Genomic DNA, 17,400 nt, shown 5'->3' with positions numbered 1-17,400 from the left:
ATTTCCTCATGTAATGGGGATTAATGGATTTTGCTTTTAAATAATAATTTAAAAAGTCCCCTGCATCCACTTTTATGCGATATTTTCCTGGGCCTTAACTTCCTTTTAATTTTATTCTCTTTGATTTGTGGCCATAACGCCTGGCAATTTATTTAAAGTATTCTACTTTTACCTGTCAAAGCAATTTGAAAATTGTGCTTTCAAAAGATGATAAATCAATCAAATGTTTTGTTGTTGTTTACTTTTATTAAGATTGATAGGTTTTCTGCTTCCTAATAATGCAAGCTGCTTTGTAGTTATAAGTGTTAGTGAGCACATAATAAATTCCTCCAGCAGCAAAAACATAAAACAAAACTTATAAATTAAGGTATGAAAAACAAAATAGCTAAACAGGGGGGGACAAACACACAAAAGAAGTCAATTAAATAGAAAATTAGATAACATACTAATAGGCACTACTAGAGATAATTTTTACTTGTTTTTTCACTGGTTTACTTGTCAATGTATAAACATTTTTTTTTAATATAAAGTAGTAGTTTTTCATCTTAAAAAATGTAACACTTTGTCAGTCTCATGCTCAAGGGCACTATACATTGGAGCCAGCTTTCTCCGGAACAGTCGAGTCAAGTCTGCATTTTCACATTATGATTAATTATTAAAATATTTGTCACGGCTCAATTGCAGACAGTGCGAAAACATTCACCAGATCGATACAGCTGAACCTAATGACCCAGAAGTTGATAACATAAAGGCTTTATAACCGCAATGTTAACTGAAAACATCTGTATGGCCAAATAGGACTTTTACTGTGGTTGGCAGGTTGGATTATAGAGCAATGGGGTCCTTTTTTTTTTTTTATTTACTTCACATCCATGCAGCAGTTAAAGTAAAAATCCTCCTTGGAAAATTCAGCTGCATAGCAAGAAAAGTTCCAAGCAATGAAAACTAGTACACACCTTATTGTTGCTGTACTGCGGGGGTTTTTCTGTGCAGTCAGCTCACAGAACAAGCAGGTGGTTTTAATGCAGTGTGACACACTGACAGGAAGACTGTCCAAGAAAGTTAGACAGACATTTTTGGGTCATTTTAACAATCCCTCTAGAGCCACCATCAGGACAGAGACTACTTGGTCTGACAACCTTGAACTTTCCTTCAAAACTGTTACAACTCTGTGAAATCTACGCACGAACAAAAGTCAAAAAAATATAATACAGCAATTTAATTTTATTACATTATGTAAAGAGCATATTTCACTTCATACAGCTTATTTTTTTTCTCTTGTTCCTGTGTCCACGTGAGAGCAAATCTAATGGGCACACAGTAGACAGCTGCAAATCACCAGCTGAGAAATAGCTTTAGCTATTTTAACAGATAATGCTATTCCAAGAATGTGTCATTTGGACATATAGCTGGTTAGGTGCTTCTTGGTGTGGGGGAAATGGGTACATGGTAGTTCAATCTTTCCATTTGTCCATATTTTCTGCCATTTCTACATTTGAGTACATATACATACAGGTCAGCTGAAGGAGAACAAAACAAACAAGCAAAAATAAAACGTAATCAGTCCAAAGTTGTTTTTTACAAATGGGAAATTAAAACTCCATATTGTGTGCAAACAGTGCAAATATCATAGCTTACAAGTCAGAAAAGCGAAGCCGAAGGTGCCTTAATCCATATAAGAGACCACAAAACGTTAATTAAATTCAGCAACTTGTAGAAACAGCAGGTGACATAACCCTGAGCGATGGAACGTGGGCACTTTTGGAGTCAAGCATGGGATCAAAACATACTGTTAATTGATATGAGATGTTCATGAATACATTAAACGGCTCTGCTACACAACGGCAGTGTGGAAGATCCACTAGTGACTAAAAGCCAGCTAAGAAGTGATGTGGGATGACCACATTGGGTTTTATGTAACCAATATGATCGTGAGGAAAAATGAGCCTTTATGAGTTAAAAAAAAAAAAGGAGATTAGCAATCAATGGATGACATCCCTGTGACCAATGTACATCTTTTATGAACAGTCTCTAAACTAAACTTAATTGATTGTAGTTAATGAAGGAGTGTTGGTAGTTAATTCTGCTCTCAAAGAATTTTACCGTTCACTTTAAAAATTCGACAAACACTTGATGGAGGCATTTTTAAGCTGGCAGTTGTTTACTCTAACCATAAACATAATTTATTTTAGAAAACAAACAGCATTGGTTTCACAGTCAGATCCACTTCTCATATACAGATTAAAAAACAAACAAAACAAAGAGGACAACTAAAAAAAAAAATGCACAAAATGTAACAAATGGTTGACGTAACTGTAGCTACATCATACATACATATGTTGTTGATCATATACACTGCATATGATCAGCAACATAAAAAGCACCTGATATCTGACAAAATAACTGTAATCCCTCAGGGCACGCATACTGGACCCTCTGGATTTGTCCTCTTCGGCATGTGGCCAGGAGCAACCGCTGTCTTCTGCTGTAGCCGCCTCTGTGGATCAGCCGTTTTTCTGGATTGAGATCTGAGAGTTTAGAGGCCCTGTCAACACCTTGGACTCTTTGTCGTGCTCCTCGAGCCTTTCCGTTTGTAGGCGTGTGCTGCACGTAAAAGTAACACCCACACGAATTCCTGGGAGCTCAAGGTTTGCCAGCATTGTAATAGTGCAATCAAGGTTATTCACGGTTTCAAGGTTACGGCTGATTGGTTTATGTGTGTAATATAAAGCTGCAACCACTATCTGTTTCCAGTTAGCTGAGGCAGATGTGAAAACTAAATTGTGTGGCAATTGTTATTAGAGATGATTGATCATATTATTGATGCCGTTTGTAGCACACGGTGCATTTTTCCACAGACTAAAGTGATTATTACGGCACAAATTGCCAAGTACAGAATATAGCCTGAAGCCCAAATCCCACCTGGTGCAGTTTTACAACACAGGTCAGTTCAAACAGCAGTCGAAAAAAAACAATTGCACCTCATCACTGATTAAGAAGTGAAAGATTTTAACTACAGAACTAAAAAAAAATTATAACAGCATCACAGTACTTACAAATATATCAGTGTGCTAAGAGAGGCAAAAGTGGTGCAAGTATAAGCCAAACACTACGGGTTTAATACTGAACACAGCCTTGCTTTTGTTAAAATGCCTTTTAACTCAAAGAACAGAAACACTAATAGGATAGGAGCACTAATGTTGAACATCTTAAGTAAGGCAAAAAGGTCAGGTAAGTAAACAGGTCATTCTAATCCATTATTGAGATCAGAGCATAATCTCCAGGTCATAAGCTATTCTCTCCTTTTTTTCTGGCTTAGTGTGTTCTTCTGGTGAAATTATTGGTGCCTCACTTTGTTCCTTCTTCACCAGATTCTTAACCCTACACTTTTTCGGCTTGCTTAAAATATATTCATAATTTCTTTTAACCTCTAGGAAGGCTGAGGTGAGGTACTGAGGTGAAAAGATCTTCAGTGAAGATGGAAGTTCTGTATTTCGGGTGAACAAGTCATGGTGAAATGAGGAACCCGGGTTTTCTGAGTGTCTCGCTTCTGGATAGAGTCGACGAGGCACAGGACACGGTCTCAGCAACACCGGTGGGGGGATTTCTGGTAATATATTGAATGAAGCCAAAGGTGGGGGCTTGGATAGAAATCCAGGATTTGGGGGTGTAGGAGCAGCAGTTGGAGCAGAAGTAGACAGTGGAGGTGTAACGGTCCTTGAGCTCTGAGTGTTGCCAGGTATTTCAGTCATCTGGCTTGGTTCCAGTTCATTTTCTGTCTCACTCCTGGAGGAACTGTCCTCAGGCTCAGACTCTGTTTTAAACTCTGTCTGCGGAAGGAATAAAATGTGGTTGTGACGCTGACAGAACAGCGTGCCACACCTGAGGCACTTCCTGCCATCTTTAACATGGAGCAGTTTATGACGCTTCAGTTGGTGAATCGTGGTGAAAGATCGATCACACATGTTGCACGGAAAGAGGGGCTCATCCCTGTGCACAGCATGGTGCTCACTGAAATCTGCCTGAGTTATGAAGCTTTTTCCACAATTTTCACAGACAAAGGACCTTTGTTCTTCGTGCAGCCGTTTGTGTTTTACCAGCTGTGGTATATCAGTGAAGGTCTGACTGCACAGTTCACACCGATAACCACCTTCTGATGCAACTAAAGGTTTCAGGAGCACAACTGGCCTTCTCTTATCTAGTTTTAGGGTGTCTGGTAGTCCTTTGAAGGGTGGTGATGTCTTATTTAAGTCGAGCATTGTTTGAGACTGGATAATTTGGGTTTCTGCTTCAGTCTCAGACACTTTTGCCACCGTTTCTCCTTCCTGAAAAACATAAATACACAAACAGAGGAAAACAATTTAAAGAATTGTAAAGAATTTATCATTAGAAGAAAATAAAAATACTTATGACAATCTTGCAACTCGTGTCTTACAAAACAACTACTTTACAACAAACAAAAACATAGCTATTTTGCATAATGTCCAAGTAGAAAAGATATACAGAAAGAGCAAGTTGTGGCTGCTACCTTTGGCACTGAGGGGGTTGCTGGCGTCTGCATTTCTTCTGAAAGTTCACTTTCAGTTCGCATCAAAACAGACGGCTCGGGATTCACAGAAGAATCAGCTTGAAGTGGAGCTGCATTTTCCTCTCTTCTGCCTCTTGCCTTCCGGCGATGCCTTTTTCTACGACCATAAATCCTTTAAAAAAAACACAAAAAACCCCACAAACAAACATATGAAGTGATCTATAAAAGTGGGTCTCATATCTACAGTAAAAGTGTAAAAGAAAATGTTAGTATTAACACCTTGTTTTTGTCATACACTGTAAAGCTGCACAAATTTTCAACAGTTCAGAGTCTGTGACCCAATATGTACACAGAACACATACGATGGGAGATAACTATGCAGCTTATTTACTGAATGTTTATCACCCTTTCTAATTCATTACCAGTTACTGTGCCTGTTCTATTATGGAAACTGATACCAAGGGATGACCTTTGTAACCCTGACCTGGGCTGGCTATAGCTATAGGCCAGAGTAGACCTGAATGTGCTTCTCGCCCACTCAGTGAAAATGATATGGGTTTTTTAATGCTTTTGATCAGTCAGAGAAGAAAAATGGAACGGAAAACACCAGTACTGTTTAAAGTACCACAAGCTTTGAGACAACCCTCTGTCCTCGCACTGTTCAAACACACAGAGCTCAGAAACAAAGAGACGTGACAACTATGAACCCAGCGCAGAGCACTGACTACAGCACACACATTAAATATCACACACCGGGTCAATATGTTGTTAATGTTATGTTTATAGTGATGGGCATTATAAAAACCTGTAACATTGAGCCATAAAGGCTTCATTTATGTACATCTGCAACCTTCTATTAATTGAATGAACAGGTTCTCGTAGGGTTTTATCTGTTATAGTAGCTTTTACTTTTATAATGTCGCTCCACTGGTTAAAAGGAACCTATTGTCATTTCCAAGTCCGTGCATTTAATCTTGGACTAGAGCTGATTTGCATGATTTAGAGTTCAAAACAGTCTTTATTTAGGCCTTGTTGCATGCAGCCTACATAGACATGCCCATTGGGACATCACCCATAGGTTATTGTGCTCCTGTTGGGAAGCCTCAATCTGAGGACCATAATTTATAAAATGAACATCACATTGTATGCATTCACTTGAAACTGATGATGACAATTAAAAGTATGTCCTCACCATGATTAACATAATTCACTAAAGGTTCTGTCCATCTAAACTCATCACATGAAGACTTCTCAAATGACCACCACAGATTTTGCTGGGAAAAATACCGTTCTTCAGAAAAATTGTGCAAACTTTAAATCCCTACTTAAAACTTTGAAAATAAATAAGTAACCTTTGAGAAACCAAAAACGGGACAGAATACCATCACAAATTTTGGATATGAATTATTTGGATTTGGTACATGGTGTAATACCTGGGGAATATTGCACTTAACTTTAATTTCAAGCTTTAAAATCTGTAAAAATATTTGAATAATTTTGACTGCTTTAAAGGGCAGTATGTGTCCTATAGATGAGGTGCTATAAATAAGATCAATCCTTTACCTGCACGACTTGCAATTTGTGAACTCTGCTGTTGGAACCTTCAAGCATCCATCATGTTATATGACCTTAGCTTAGCTACACTCCAGTCCATATTCATTAAGCCATGTTATCAGATGTTTAGCATCAAAATGTAAGGACCTAGTTAAATTAATTTTATATAATTTTAAAGAGGACACTTAAAACAATGAAGCTGCAAAACTATCAGAAAACACCCTTACCTTAATTAATTTTTAAGCGTTTTTTTAAACTAATGACAATACAGACCAGAATAAGTAACAAAAAAGTATATTACAATTAAATTTAAAACATAATAAGTTAATTTAAAAAATTGAAAAAAATATTATTAGAGAAACACAAAGCTATCCAACAACTTTGATCCTCACAGATTTTATCCTGACCCAACACTACTTTACATGTCTTACCATCTCACTTTTTTCTTGGGGCTTTGATTTTTTTTGGTGCAGGTAAAAACAGAAGGCACAAAGTCCGGCTTATCACGCTCCATAGATGCTTCTCCTATAAAACAAAAACAAAAATAAAAATATGTAGGGAGCTTTGTGCTAAATCCGACAATTTTAATCAACAAACCGCTTGTTTCTCTTACAGTATGTCTACAGTGCTAGCATAGCTCCAATCTTAGCTTACCTGATATGAAATGAGCGCCACAAACGCGATCATCTTCCGTGAGTCTCGCAGTGCTGCCGTTCGCTTCTTGTATTGCTCGCAGCCACAAACGCCTCCGGTGGCCCCGAGACGGTATTTTGTAAAATTTCAATTTTTTGCTGCGGATATACCGCTTTTCACAACCAGACACGCAGCAAACTATCATTTTTGCTTTAAAACTGTTTGAGTTTTGTGGTTAGCACGGGTTACGGAAGTTATCAGAAACAACTAAAGTCAACTTCCGCTGCAAAGAGGCGCGCGCAACCCTGTTGAGGATGTTACGGTGGCCGGGCAGCTCGTTTTACGTTAATGTTAGGTAAACATCAAATAACAATCCCTACATTTTTCTGTTTTATGTTAATGTTTTGATCCAGCATCGATTTTGGCAGACTGCTGACTAAAAGGAGAGTTTTACCGAGGCAGGGAGTACACCGCGAGCAAGCAGTGAACTGGGGACCCCTGCTGTCCGCACTCATATCTGTGAGCCTGATTAGCCTGTCAGCTGAAATGGTTCCTCGAAATTAAATAAATTTAATCGGAAATTTAATTGGAAAAAAAGCGACTTTACTCGGTTGCTAGAAAATTTCTATAAAAACAATTCGTCTATAATTTTGTATATATGTGACTAAGTCTTATTTATTATGTTCTACTAATGTAGGATAAATAAATTGGTATATTATTATTTTATTGATATTATTATTTTAATCTTGAGTGAAATTGAAGATGGCAGTGAGACCTGTTATAATGTGTGGTTTGGAGACTGGGACTCTAATAAAAATACAAGGTTAGGAGGAGGAAAACATTATGATTTTCACTGGGAGTGACCAGAATGGACAGGTGTGGAGATGAGTACATCAGAGGGACAGCTCAGGTTGAGAGGTTTGGAGACAAAGTTAGAGAGGCGAGGCTGAGATGGCTTGGGCATGTGGAGAGGAGCGTCAGTGTATATATTGGACAGAAAAGAGTAAGACCACAGAAAAGATTCATGGATGTAGTGAAGGAGGCCATGCAGAGGATGTTAGGGATAAGGTGAGATGGAAGCAGAGGGTTCCCTTTGGTGACCTCTAAAGGAAGAAACCAAAAGAAGGTTTCTTTGTTTGTTTGTTTTTAACCTGGCCACATCTACACTGAAAAAAATATTGGTAACTACCAATGATTTCTATTAAATAACAAAAAAATTCACACTAAAAAAATCGATACATTTTGCTATTTCAATGGTTAAGTGTTATTTTAGATTCAGCTGAGCTGTAAGAAGAACACCACTGCTTTGTCCAGTTTTTAAAAACATAATCCTTTGTGCTCAGTAGTATTAGAAGGTATAAAGCAGGCATGAGACAAACAGTCTAACAGGTTTTAACCTGAAATTGTTATCTGCATTAGAATACACATCCCAAAACATGCATAATTTTCACCACTGAAGAGGCAGAGGGTCCTTGATCCTTTAAACAAAGGTTTCGCTAACGTACAATCAAGGACACTTCAAAACATATTTATTTAATTAAGGGCTAGCGTTTCCCCGACAGTGCCACGCCTAATGCACTTTCCCGACCACTTTCCGCTCCCGTAACTATGAACAAAGGACACATTTGTATTCAGCTATTTCGTTCCCATTATCAGTCAGAAGAACAAAATTAATCTCCCCTAAAACTCATTTGACTTGTCCTTGGTTTTGTTTTAAAAAAATGTGTCTCTTTTTTTTCAACTTCCCCTTATTGTTGCCACTTACTGAAAACACAAGTAGGCTCAAGTGTTTTCCTGACTGTTACTCAGAACAGAGTGCCGTCTGGCACTATTTTCATCTGCAGATTTTAAGGTAGCCGGCTTTGTATTTTCTCTTCTAATGGTAACACCAATGTATACATATTCCGGAGTATTCATCTGCTAAAATAGCGTAAACAAGGAATTAATTGGTGAACTATTTATAAGGTACATCTGGTCAACTGCTTGTTAATTGAAATATCTAATCATCTAATCACATGGTAGCAGCTCAGTGCATTTAGTCGTGTAGATATGGTCAAGACGCCCTGCTGAAGTTCAAACTGAGCATCAGAGAGAAGAAGACAGGTGATTTGAATGTGGCATGATTATTGGTGTGAAATGAGTCGCTCTGAGTAACTGTCAGAGGTCAGAGGAGAAGCGCCAGACTATTTCAAGCTGATAGGAAGACAACAGTAACTCAGATAACCACTGGTTAAATCCAAGATATGCAGAAGAGCATTTCTGAACGTACAACACATTAAACCTTAAAATAGATGGGCTACAGCAGCAGTTGGCCACCTGTCAGCCAAGAATAGGAAACTGAGGCTATAATTTTGTACCAGGTCATCAAAACTGGACAGTAGAACATTGGAAAAATGTCGCCTGCGCTGATGAGTCTCAACGTCTGCTGCAAAATTCTGATTTTGGCGTCAAAATATATCATAAAAAACATTAAAGCATGGCTCTATCCTGCCTTGTATCAACAGTCCAGGCTGGTGGGGGTGTTGTAATTCTGACACTTTGAGCTATTTAGTATTAACTGAGCATCATTTAAATGCCACAGCCTACCGAAGCGTCATTACTGGCCATGTCCATCCTGTTATAAATAATAATAATAATAATAATGTTTATTTGTATGGCACTACTTAAAACCAGTGTTACAAAGTGCTTCCCAGAAACGGATTTTAAAAGAAGAAATTACAGGAGACATTATGAAGAAATTACAAATCAATAACCATAGTGTATCCATCTTCTGATGACTGCTTTTAGCAGAACAAAGCACCATTATCACAAAACTCAAATAATCTCAACCTGGTTTCTTGAACATGGCAGTGACTTCACTGTACTCAAATGGCCTCCACCGTCACAAGGGCTCATTCCAGTAGAGCACCTTGGGGACGTGACAGAATGGAGATTCACATCACAGATGTGCACCCAACAAACCCATCTATGAAGAATGTTTCCAGCATCTTATTGAATGTGTGGCACTATGAATAACTAAAGTAGTTTTAAAGGTAAAATGGGTCAAACCTGGTATTAGCAAAGTGTGACCAATAAGGTGTATTTGCTTTTTAGATACATATACTTTATGTGAATATGAAGATGAAATGATGAAATCAAATGACAAATTAGGAAAAGCATAATTAAATGAGTGCTAATTAAATTAATGATGCTTGTTGGGACATAGAATGGTGCCATGTTACTATTGGTAACACCTGTTCTACTAAGAAACGCCTAAATGTCATCTGTGAAACAGTCCTGTGGTGAGTGGAGAAAAATGAAGTGGTAAACGTGCTAGTTTCTTTGCTTTGCTTTGTGATAAAAGATTATGCTTCTCTCAGTATTGAAAAGCCAGTAATGCTCTAAAAGAAGTTCACCTAAGAAAAACTGTCGCACTGTTTTCACTGGTGGATTTACAAGTGTGTTTATGGAATAGGGCAGGGCTACAGATAATAAATTGTCTTCTGATATCAGTGAACCTCCATGGCACTTTGGAATAAAAGGATTTGCTCCTGCCACCCGTCTCACTCTCTGGGTGAATATCAGCATTTCACCAATAGATGTCACTGTGGTGTAATGTGGCACACTTGTGTCCTGCCCAGTTTTGGGGAGATTTTAAAATAGCACCAAAACAGCAGCCATGCCCGATATATTTATTAAATATAATTTGAATATATTCCGCCATTTCACTTCGTACTCAGTGATGTGTAACTAACATTATAATCAATCCTCCCCAATGTCCTGGCTGAGTCATTCTAAAACATTTCACTGTGGATTTCAAACCTGAATCTGTTGCTGTGATAAACGGAAAATCTAGGCTGCCTGAGGGCAGTACTATTGTGGATAAAGGCTGCTTGGTATGACAATCAATCTATAAAGCTGCGCCTGAGAGTTAAATCAATATTATTTCACTTCCACTCAAACTTCCACTGAGAGAGGGGGGAGCAGAGTTCCACTGAAGCCAGCGTTTAGTCACTGCTGAACCTGCTTGTACCACAAACAGACAAGAACCAACAGCTAACACTTGGAGAGATTTCAGGATTTGCTCATGTTGTTGCCATATATTATAACCTTTTTGTATTATTCAGGCCGAGCATACAAATCCATTGCTTCTCAGGTGTGTTCTTCAATATCTACAAGCTTGTGACCTGAAAATAAATAAATTGGCATTCCCACTGTGTCACTTCCCTCCGCCTTTCCCTCAAGGTGACTCCTCCATCTGCACCCTCCCTGGTCTTGCCAATACCTCTCTCTGCAGTAACTGTGGTATAGTAACCAGGATCTGATTCCCCTCTTGTTTTTCTGAGCTGTCACCATCTCACCTGTTTCAATGAACTAAGCACATCAATCAAAGCTCTGCAGCGTTGCTCCTGATCTCTGTGTGCGTGTGTGTCTGTGTGTGTGTGTGCGAGGGAGAGGTGTGTACGTGGGTCATCAAAGAAGGCTAGTCTAGTCTCTATGAAAGAAATGTTTGATTAAAACAACATCTGAATATATATATTGTTAACATAGTTCCTGATGACACACACAGTCCTTCCTATTCCATTCATGTCTTCATCTCCACGGCTTGCTGTTTTAGGGTTGAGGTGTGTCTTTGTACTGGCTTCATTTCAACGCACAGCACTCCCATTTTAATTACCCTCTACTTCACCCCTGCTCGGTTTGCTCTAAGTGATTGGAAGGAGGAAGGGGAAGGCAAAATAAAGAGGAGATTGATGCGAATGTTTAAAAATGTAAATAGGAATGGGTGGTCTGTCATGGGGAAAGATGGAGGAGAGGGCATCAAATAGAGAGGAGGAAGCTGAATTTGTGGTTCCTTGCATCAATCCAGTGACCAGTTTTCATGCTTTCTTCATGCTTTCCTGACTTAATCACGCTCATAAATTCCACACGCCATGCTTTTGACACTTTGCAGTGAGCGATGGACATGTTGCTACCTGGTGCTGTTGGCACCTTTACACTGCTACTGACGACTCCCTGTGTTTAGCCGACAATGCAGCAGCTACGGGCTCAGCTACCTTCTCCGGGGGATCTTGTGGCTGCCGCTCCCTCCATCACTCAGTTGTTCAAGGGTTGAGCCACAACAACTCAATTACACATTCATTTCACCCGCACAGTCAAGCAGCCAAGCTCCCCTCCCCCTCGTGCTCCCCATTTCTTCCCTGCTTTGCTCTTTCTCTCTGCCGACGCCCACCGTCTCCATCGCTACATGATGTGGCTCAAAATTTCCACCCATTGCACCTTTAACCCCCCACCCCTCTCATTTTTACCCCTCTTTCACGGTTTGCTTCACATCAGCAGAGAAATACACATAGGACTCAAGCAGAACTGCAGAGAGATTGTGGGGTTTGGAGGCCAAAAGAATAAAAATGAAAGGCGAGGCACTTGGAGAAAAACAGCATGAAATAGTGTGAAATGTGAGGGGAGGACAGAGTAAGAGTGGAGTGGGAGGAAGGTAAGGTTTTCTGGAGGGAAAACAGGGGGTGAGTGGAGAGACTGGCTAATGATATATTGATTTGGCTGGGCCCGGGGCAAATATGTAGGAGTATGTGGGAGGAGGAGAAGAGTCACAGCTTGCAGATGTCTTAAAACACCTGAGTGGGATACGCTTTGTTTATTGCATGCTTATACTGGGGGGAACAGAAGCACAGTTTGTAAACATCTTTAGGCATAAAACACAGTTTATACATATAGCGCTTGCACCTAACGAGAAATTTTAAGTACATTTTAAATGGGTAATAACTCAGGAATAACGGAAGCATAGATGTCAGCAAGATCGCTGAGCTGGAACAGAATGGTATCTTCTGGCTATGAAGGCAAGCACTTAGATGGTGGGCTGTCACTGGGGATCGTATTAGGTGAGATCCCCAAGAGTGGGGGGACTAAGTGGAGGGATGAAGGTGAAATTAATGGCTTTTTCTACATCTTCCTCTCATCAATTTGGTGTTCATGTGCCCATGCACTCATGCCCCTTTGGCCAAAGCAGAAGACAGATGCTGATATTGATTATTAAATATAAATACATCTCTTCTAGATGGATGGCTCGCTCTTTATTGATTCTAAGAGTCAATTGAGAGATTATGATAATAAGAAACATGCTCTGGGAAGAGTCTCACTGTTGGAACGGCCACACAGACGGCAGTGGGTGTAAAATTTAAGAGATAATACATTAATTTAGGAAATTCATTGCCACACTGGCAGTTTGTTAATTTGATTTCTTACCTGGCTGCTGCGACAGTTCCTCCCTGTTGTTCTTATGTTATACCAGATTCCTGCTCCTGCTGTTGCATGTGAAATTATCTGCAATACTGGCTGAGACAGTGGTTGGCATGAGCAGTCATCCGGAGAGAAGAGTTGGAGACTTCATATTGTGTTCTTTGTATTAGCGCTCAAATTAATTAGACCATTCTGAGTAAGCCTTCCTTCCTCCCTTTGGACCGCGATAATCACTTTTTTCTTTGGAAAATTCAAGTCGATGTCTACTGCACTTCTTCTTGTCTTTTCCTCGCTTAAATCTCTCAAATACTCGTTTCTTCACCTACTACTTTAGTGGCTATTTTCTCCACTTCTACAAAACTAACTCTCAAGCTCCCTACACCCTCACTCCACTCCCTCCAGCTCCAAACCCCCTCACAGTTTCTCCTTTCTTTCATCTCTCTGTTACTGCATGCAACAAGCAGCACTTTGCACCTTAGGAACGTGATCCAGAAGCAGATTATATACACTGTATTCTCAGCTTTACATTAAAGTGTTGCAGTCCTTTCCTCTTTCCTTCAGCCTTACCTTCCACTTTACTGCCCTCTCCTCCATCCCTAATCAGTCTGTTGTGACATGATAGCAAAGCCTGTGAGAATTGGGAATAGAGGGTATGGAGTAGCGATGAGTGAGGATTTGAGAAAAGGTTGACATTAGGGAATAAGCCCCTGTTACCCTGACTACCACAAAAAGCCATTCATTTGTGTAAGAGGACTTACATGCCCCACATGATTGCCAGCCCCTTGTGATAGGCAGATAATTTAATTCCTTATAAAGCTGAACAAGTGTGTCTGCTTGTCTCCGTCTCGCCCCTCTGCTCTTTCATAAAAAAACATCATTTTTATTAGGTTTTACTACATCTCTCTTTTTAGCTGAATCTCAGTTTTAAATGTTTTAGCCTTAAGGCTAAGTCCTCACTGAAAGACTTCCAGTTTTTTGCATTTATTATTTGTTAACCTTGATTTTTGTCAAGAAGTTTCATTTAAATTGAGATCATATTTGCAAAGCTAGCATGCTCTAAACCTGCTTCCTTTCCAAAGGCTGGCAAAGATCAACTTCTTTAGTTGCAGTTTCATATCTTTCTGAATACAACAAAATGTTTCAAAACACCAAGAAAGCGAAAGAGACAAGGTTTCACAAGGTTTCACACTGGACTTCACAACCTAATAGGTGATGTCAGTGGTGGTAGTGTCCATCCAGTCTGCCAACAAAAACAGATACCAGGGGATGACGTGAGGCGTACCCAGGCTTGTTGGTGCTGGCACTACACACACACGACCAATGGTGAAACCTGAGAGTTGACTATACACATGCTTTCAGAACTGGTATTACTTACTAATTTTACAAACTCATATTATTTGTTTAACATTTTCTCTGTGGCTGTTGCCTCTAAACAGTCACATTTAAACAGTGAAGCCACACATTCATATCTTATGATTTTAATTAACAATTACAAAATACTTGATCAACCTTTTTATTTCATCAGTTGAAGATGACATGAAAAAATATTTTGTTGGAATTAGAATCCCCATAGCGTACATCTGCACCACGGTTTTGCAGTTTATTCCAGTATTGGCATGCTCTAAATCTGTGTTCCTCAGCTTTTACGGCTAACTTAAACAGCAGTATCATAACTGTTTAATTCAAGCGACACTCTCTGTTAAATATCTCATCAACTCTGATGCTTGATAACTATGAAAACTGGAATACTGAGACTTTCTGAATGTCAGCAACAAATTCTTGAGTAACAATCTGAAAGGTACACATCCCTTTTTGTCCCGTCTTCCTTCTCTCACCCTTAACTGGTTGCGGCAGATTGCCGCCCCTCTTTGTGCCTGGTTCTCCCGGAGGTTTCTTCCTGTTAAAAGGGAGTTTTTCCTTCCCACTGTCATCAAATGTTTGCTCAAAAGGAGTTGTTTGATTGTTGGGGTTTTCTCTCTTTTATTGTAGGGTCTTTACTTTACAATATAAAGTGCCTTGGGGCAACTTGGGGCAAATTGAACTGAATTAAAAAGGTACTGTGAAAAATGGTGACCAGTGAGTCAATAATAGCACAAGGACAGCACAAGGATTCAGAAAATCTCTAGTCAGTTTGAAGTTTCAAATTTAACACTAGCCAAATTCGCAAATACTATATTATCCACTAGAGTTTCACTGAAGATGATGAATTGCATAGAAACATCAAAGCTTTCTCTCTTTGGAGAAATGAAATTGTAAACAAGGTCTAAAGGTCGAACAGAGATCATCATTAGAGAGAAACCCTGCCTTGAGGTGTAGCCGATATCGACATAAACATGAACATAGAAAGGTGGTATCCTAGGTGTAGCTCGTTAAAATCTTGGATGAGTTCAAATCCCAGTGACCTCAACCTCAGAGTCAAGGTCAGAGGTCAAGTCTTCTGAAAATCTTGTGAATAGGATAACTAATATAAGAAGGAAGTCACCTAGGATTTTCAAATTCATACCACAGGTGCAGCAACAAAAAATCTCGCTCAAGTTTGAATATCAGTGACCTTGACCTCAAGGTCAGAGGTCAAATTTTCTGAAAATCACCTAGGATTTTTAAATTCATACCATCTACTGGGAGTCTGAGGGGTAGCATTGGCAGCTGCCAGTATTTAAAAAAATATGCAGTCTGTGATTGAGAATATCATTCACAACAACTAAAAACAAAAGCAAACGCATATGATGAATAATATTTATTTTCTTGACGTACCTGAATTTGAGGGGCGGCGCGGGTTGTTTTCTTTTGCTTTTCAATATAGTTTTCTCAGTGCACCTCCAGTCCTAACATATTTGTTTGGCAATTGAAAAGTGGCCGGTTTGATTCCAGCCATAAACACAAATCCCCTTTAGGATTGCATATCAGGAAGGGCATCCAGCGTAAAACTCAAATCACAACATGCAGAGCTGAAAGTTTCTGGTATATATGGCTTTCTCTGTGTTTCTGAAGGCCAAAGTTTCGTTCACTCAAATAAGATTAGACACAGAGCCTCTTCTTTCATTTTCCCTTTCCATCATTCTTTCATTTCTCTGTCTCCTCACAGTCTATCTAAGCCCCCATCTCATGCCATCGCAGTGCTTCTTTGTGGCACCTGGCCCTCACTGCTTCCTCTGTGAAATAGCTTTCACACTCAGTAACCTCTGTGGAATGTGAATGAAGCTGCTGCAAGGGTCATTTTTTACTACCTACCAATCACAGTCCTATGATGTGACAGCGGAGTCATAAACACATATGCATGTGCACACACACACACACACACACATACACGTATACATATATATATATGTATATAATATATATGTGCAAAAACCCAAACAAAAGACCCTTAAACTGTGGTTCTTTTGCAGCTTGTGTACTGGTGCTGTGCTCCTCAGAGCAGTAAATAAATAATGAGAACACGGTTAAAATTCTGCCAGTATTCCATTGCTCTGCTGCCTTTTGCCTCACGATAAAGAAAAGGAAGGCCTCAGTGGGAATGCAATTTCTCTTTTTTCTTTCATTTTTACATATTTCTGTTCCCCTCTTCTTTTATCTCCCTGCGATTATTCCCTTTTCTCTACTCTTTTATGTCTCGTTCTCCCTTAAAAAAACTTCTTTGCTGCGTCTGAAATTCACTGCTGTTGTTACCTTGCTATTCCTGAGTGTTTGCCATTAACATTTTTGCAAAACAAAAGCTCCCAATTCATCTCTCTTGTTCATTTTAGCAATGCGGAATGTGCCAGAAACACACAAAAAAGAAAAAAAGTGAAGCACTTCACATTAGAAAATAATTTGCATCTCCTTTCTTTTAAATTTCTCCAAAGGTACTCATTATTTAAAAATACTTTTAGCAGTATATTTTTTTCCTTTCTTTTAAACCAGTAATTGTCATTATCTTGTCTCACCGCACCTTTAAGAACCACCAAGTTTTTTATGTATTGAAATGACAACTTAAAAGGAAAAGAATTACATGCTAAATGCTGATAAATTACGCCAACGCAGCTCCCATAGAGGACTACCAAAAAGGATTTAAATGCTTTTAAGCTTTTCCATTTAAAAATGCCCTTTTTAAAAAAATGTCAGGACAAAGGTGAAGTTGAGTGGAGATAGAGAAGGGCGGCGACCTGCAGGCTACGTCCCCTTTGTTCAGGTGGGAATGAAAGAAGCAGTGGTGGGTAATGTGAAATGACAACCACTGGTATTTAAGCTGGAGACAGATCATAATGCGAGCCAGATCTGTCCGTTTAAATGCGATGCTCTCTACTTTTCTCTTCCTTGTGGAACGGACAGTTGATATTTCAGAGGATAATAAGATAACACTCTGACATTTTGTATTGAGATGAAGATCTAAAGCGGACAGATTGGGGCTGAATGATGCACATGAGCGCAACAGATAACAAGACGACGAGATCGGCGTGTGTGTGTGTTTC

At 39.3% G+C, this 17,400-nt stretch overlaps 1 protein-coding gene across 1 annotated transcript; it reads right to left on the bottom strand.

Moving 5' to 3' along the window:
* Positions 1–1,206: 1,206 nt before the first annotated feature.
* Positions 1,207–7,008, bottom strand: LOC146645295 (uncharacterized). The gene is made up of 4 exons (XM_085394598.1): positions 6,737–7,008; positions 6,514–6,607; positions 4,529–4,700; positions 1,207–4,325 (listed from the first exon to the last, which is right to left on the bottom strand). Exons 1-4 carry the CDS (start codon positions 6,918–6,920, stop codon positions 3,267–3,269), a joined length of 1,509 nt encoding a protein of 502 aa, XP_085250724.1. The 5' UTR covers positions 6,921–7,008; the 3' UTR covers positions 1,207–3,266.
* Positions 7,009–17,400: the final 10,392 nt, after the last annotated feature.

Source organism: Rhamphochromis longiceps, linkage group LG20, assembly GCF_057381845.1.
Source record: "Rhamphochromis longiceps isolate RC_006_pf linkage group LG20, R_longiceps_female_GT1.1, whole genome shotgun sequence".
Classification (NCBI taxonomy): domain Eukaryota; kingdom Metazoa; phylum Chordata; class Actinopteri; order Cichliformes; family Cichlidae; genus Rhamphochromis; species Rhamphochromis longiceps.
Note: the sequence above shows the minus strand (reverse complement) of the source record. Positions and strands in the feature narration are given on the sequence as shown.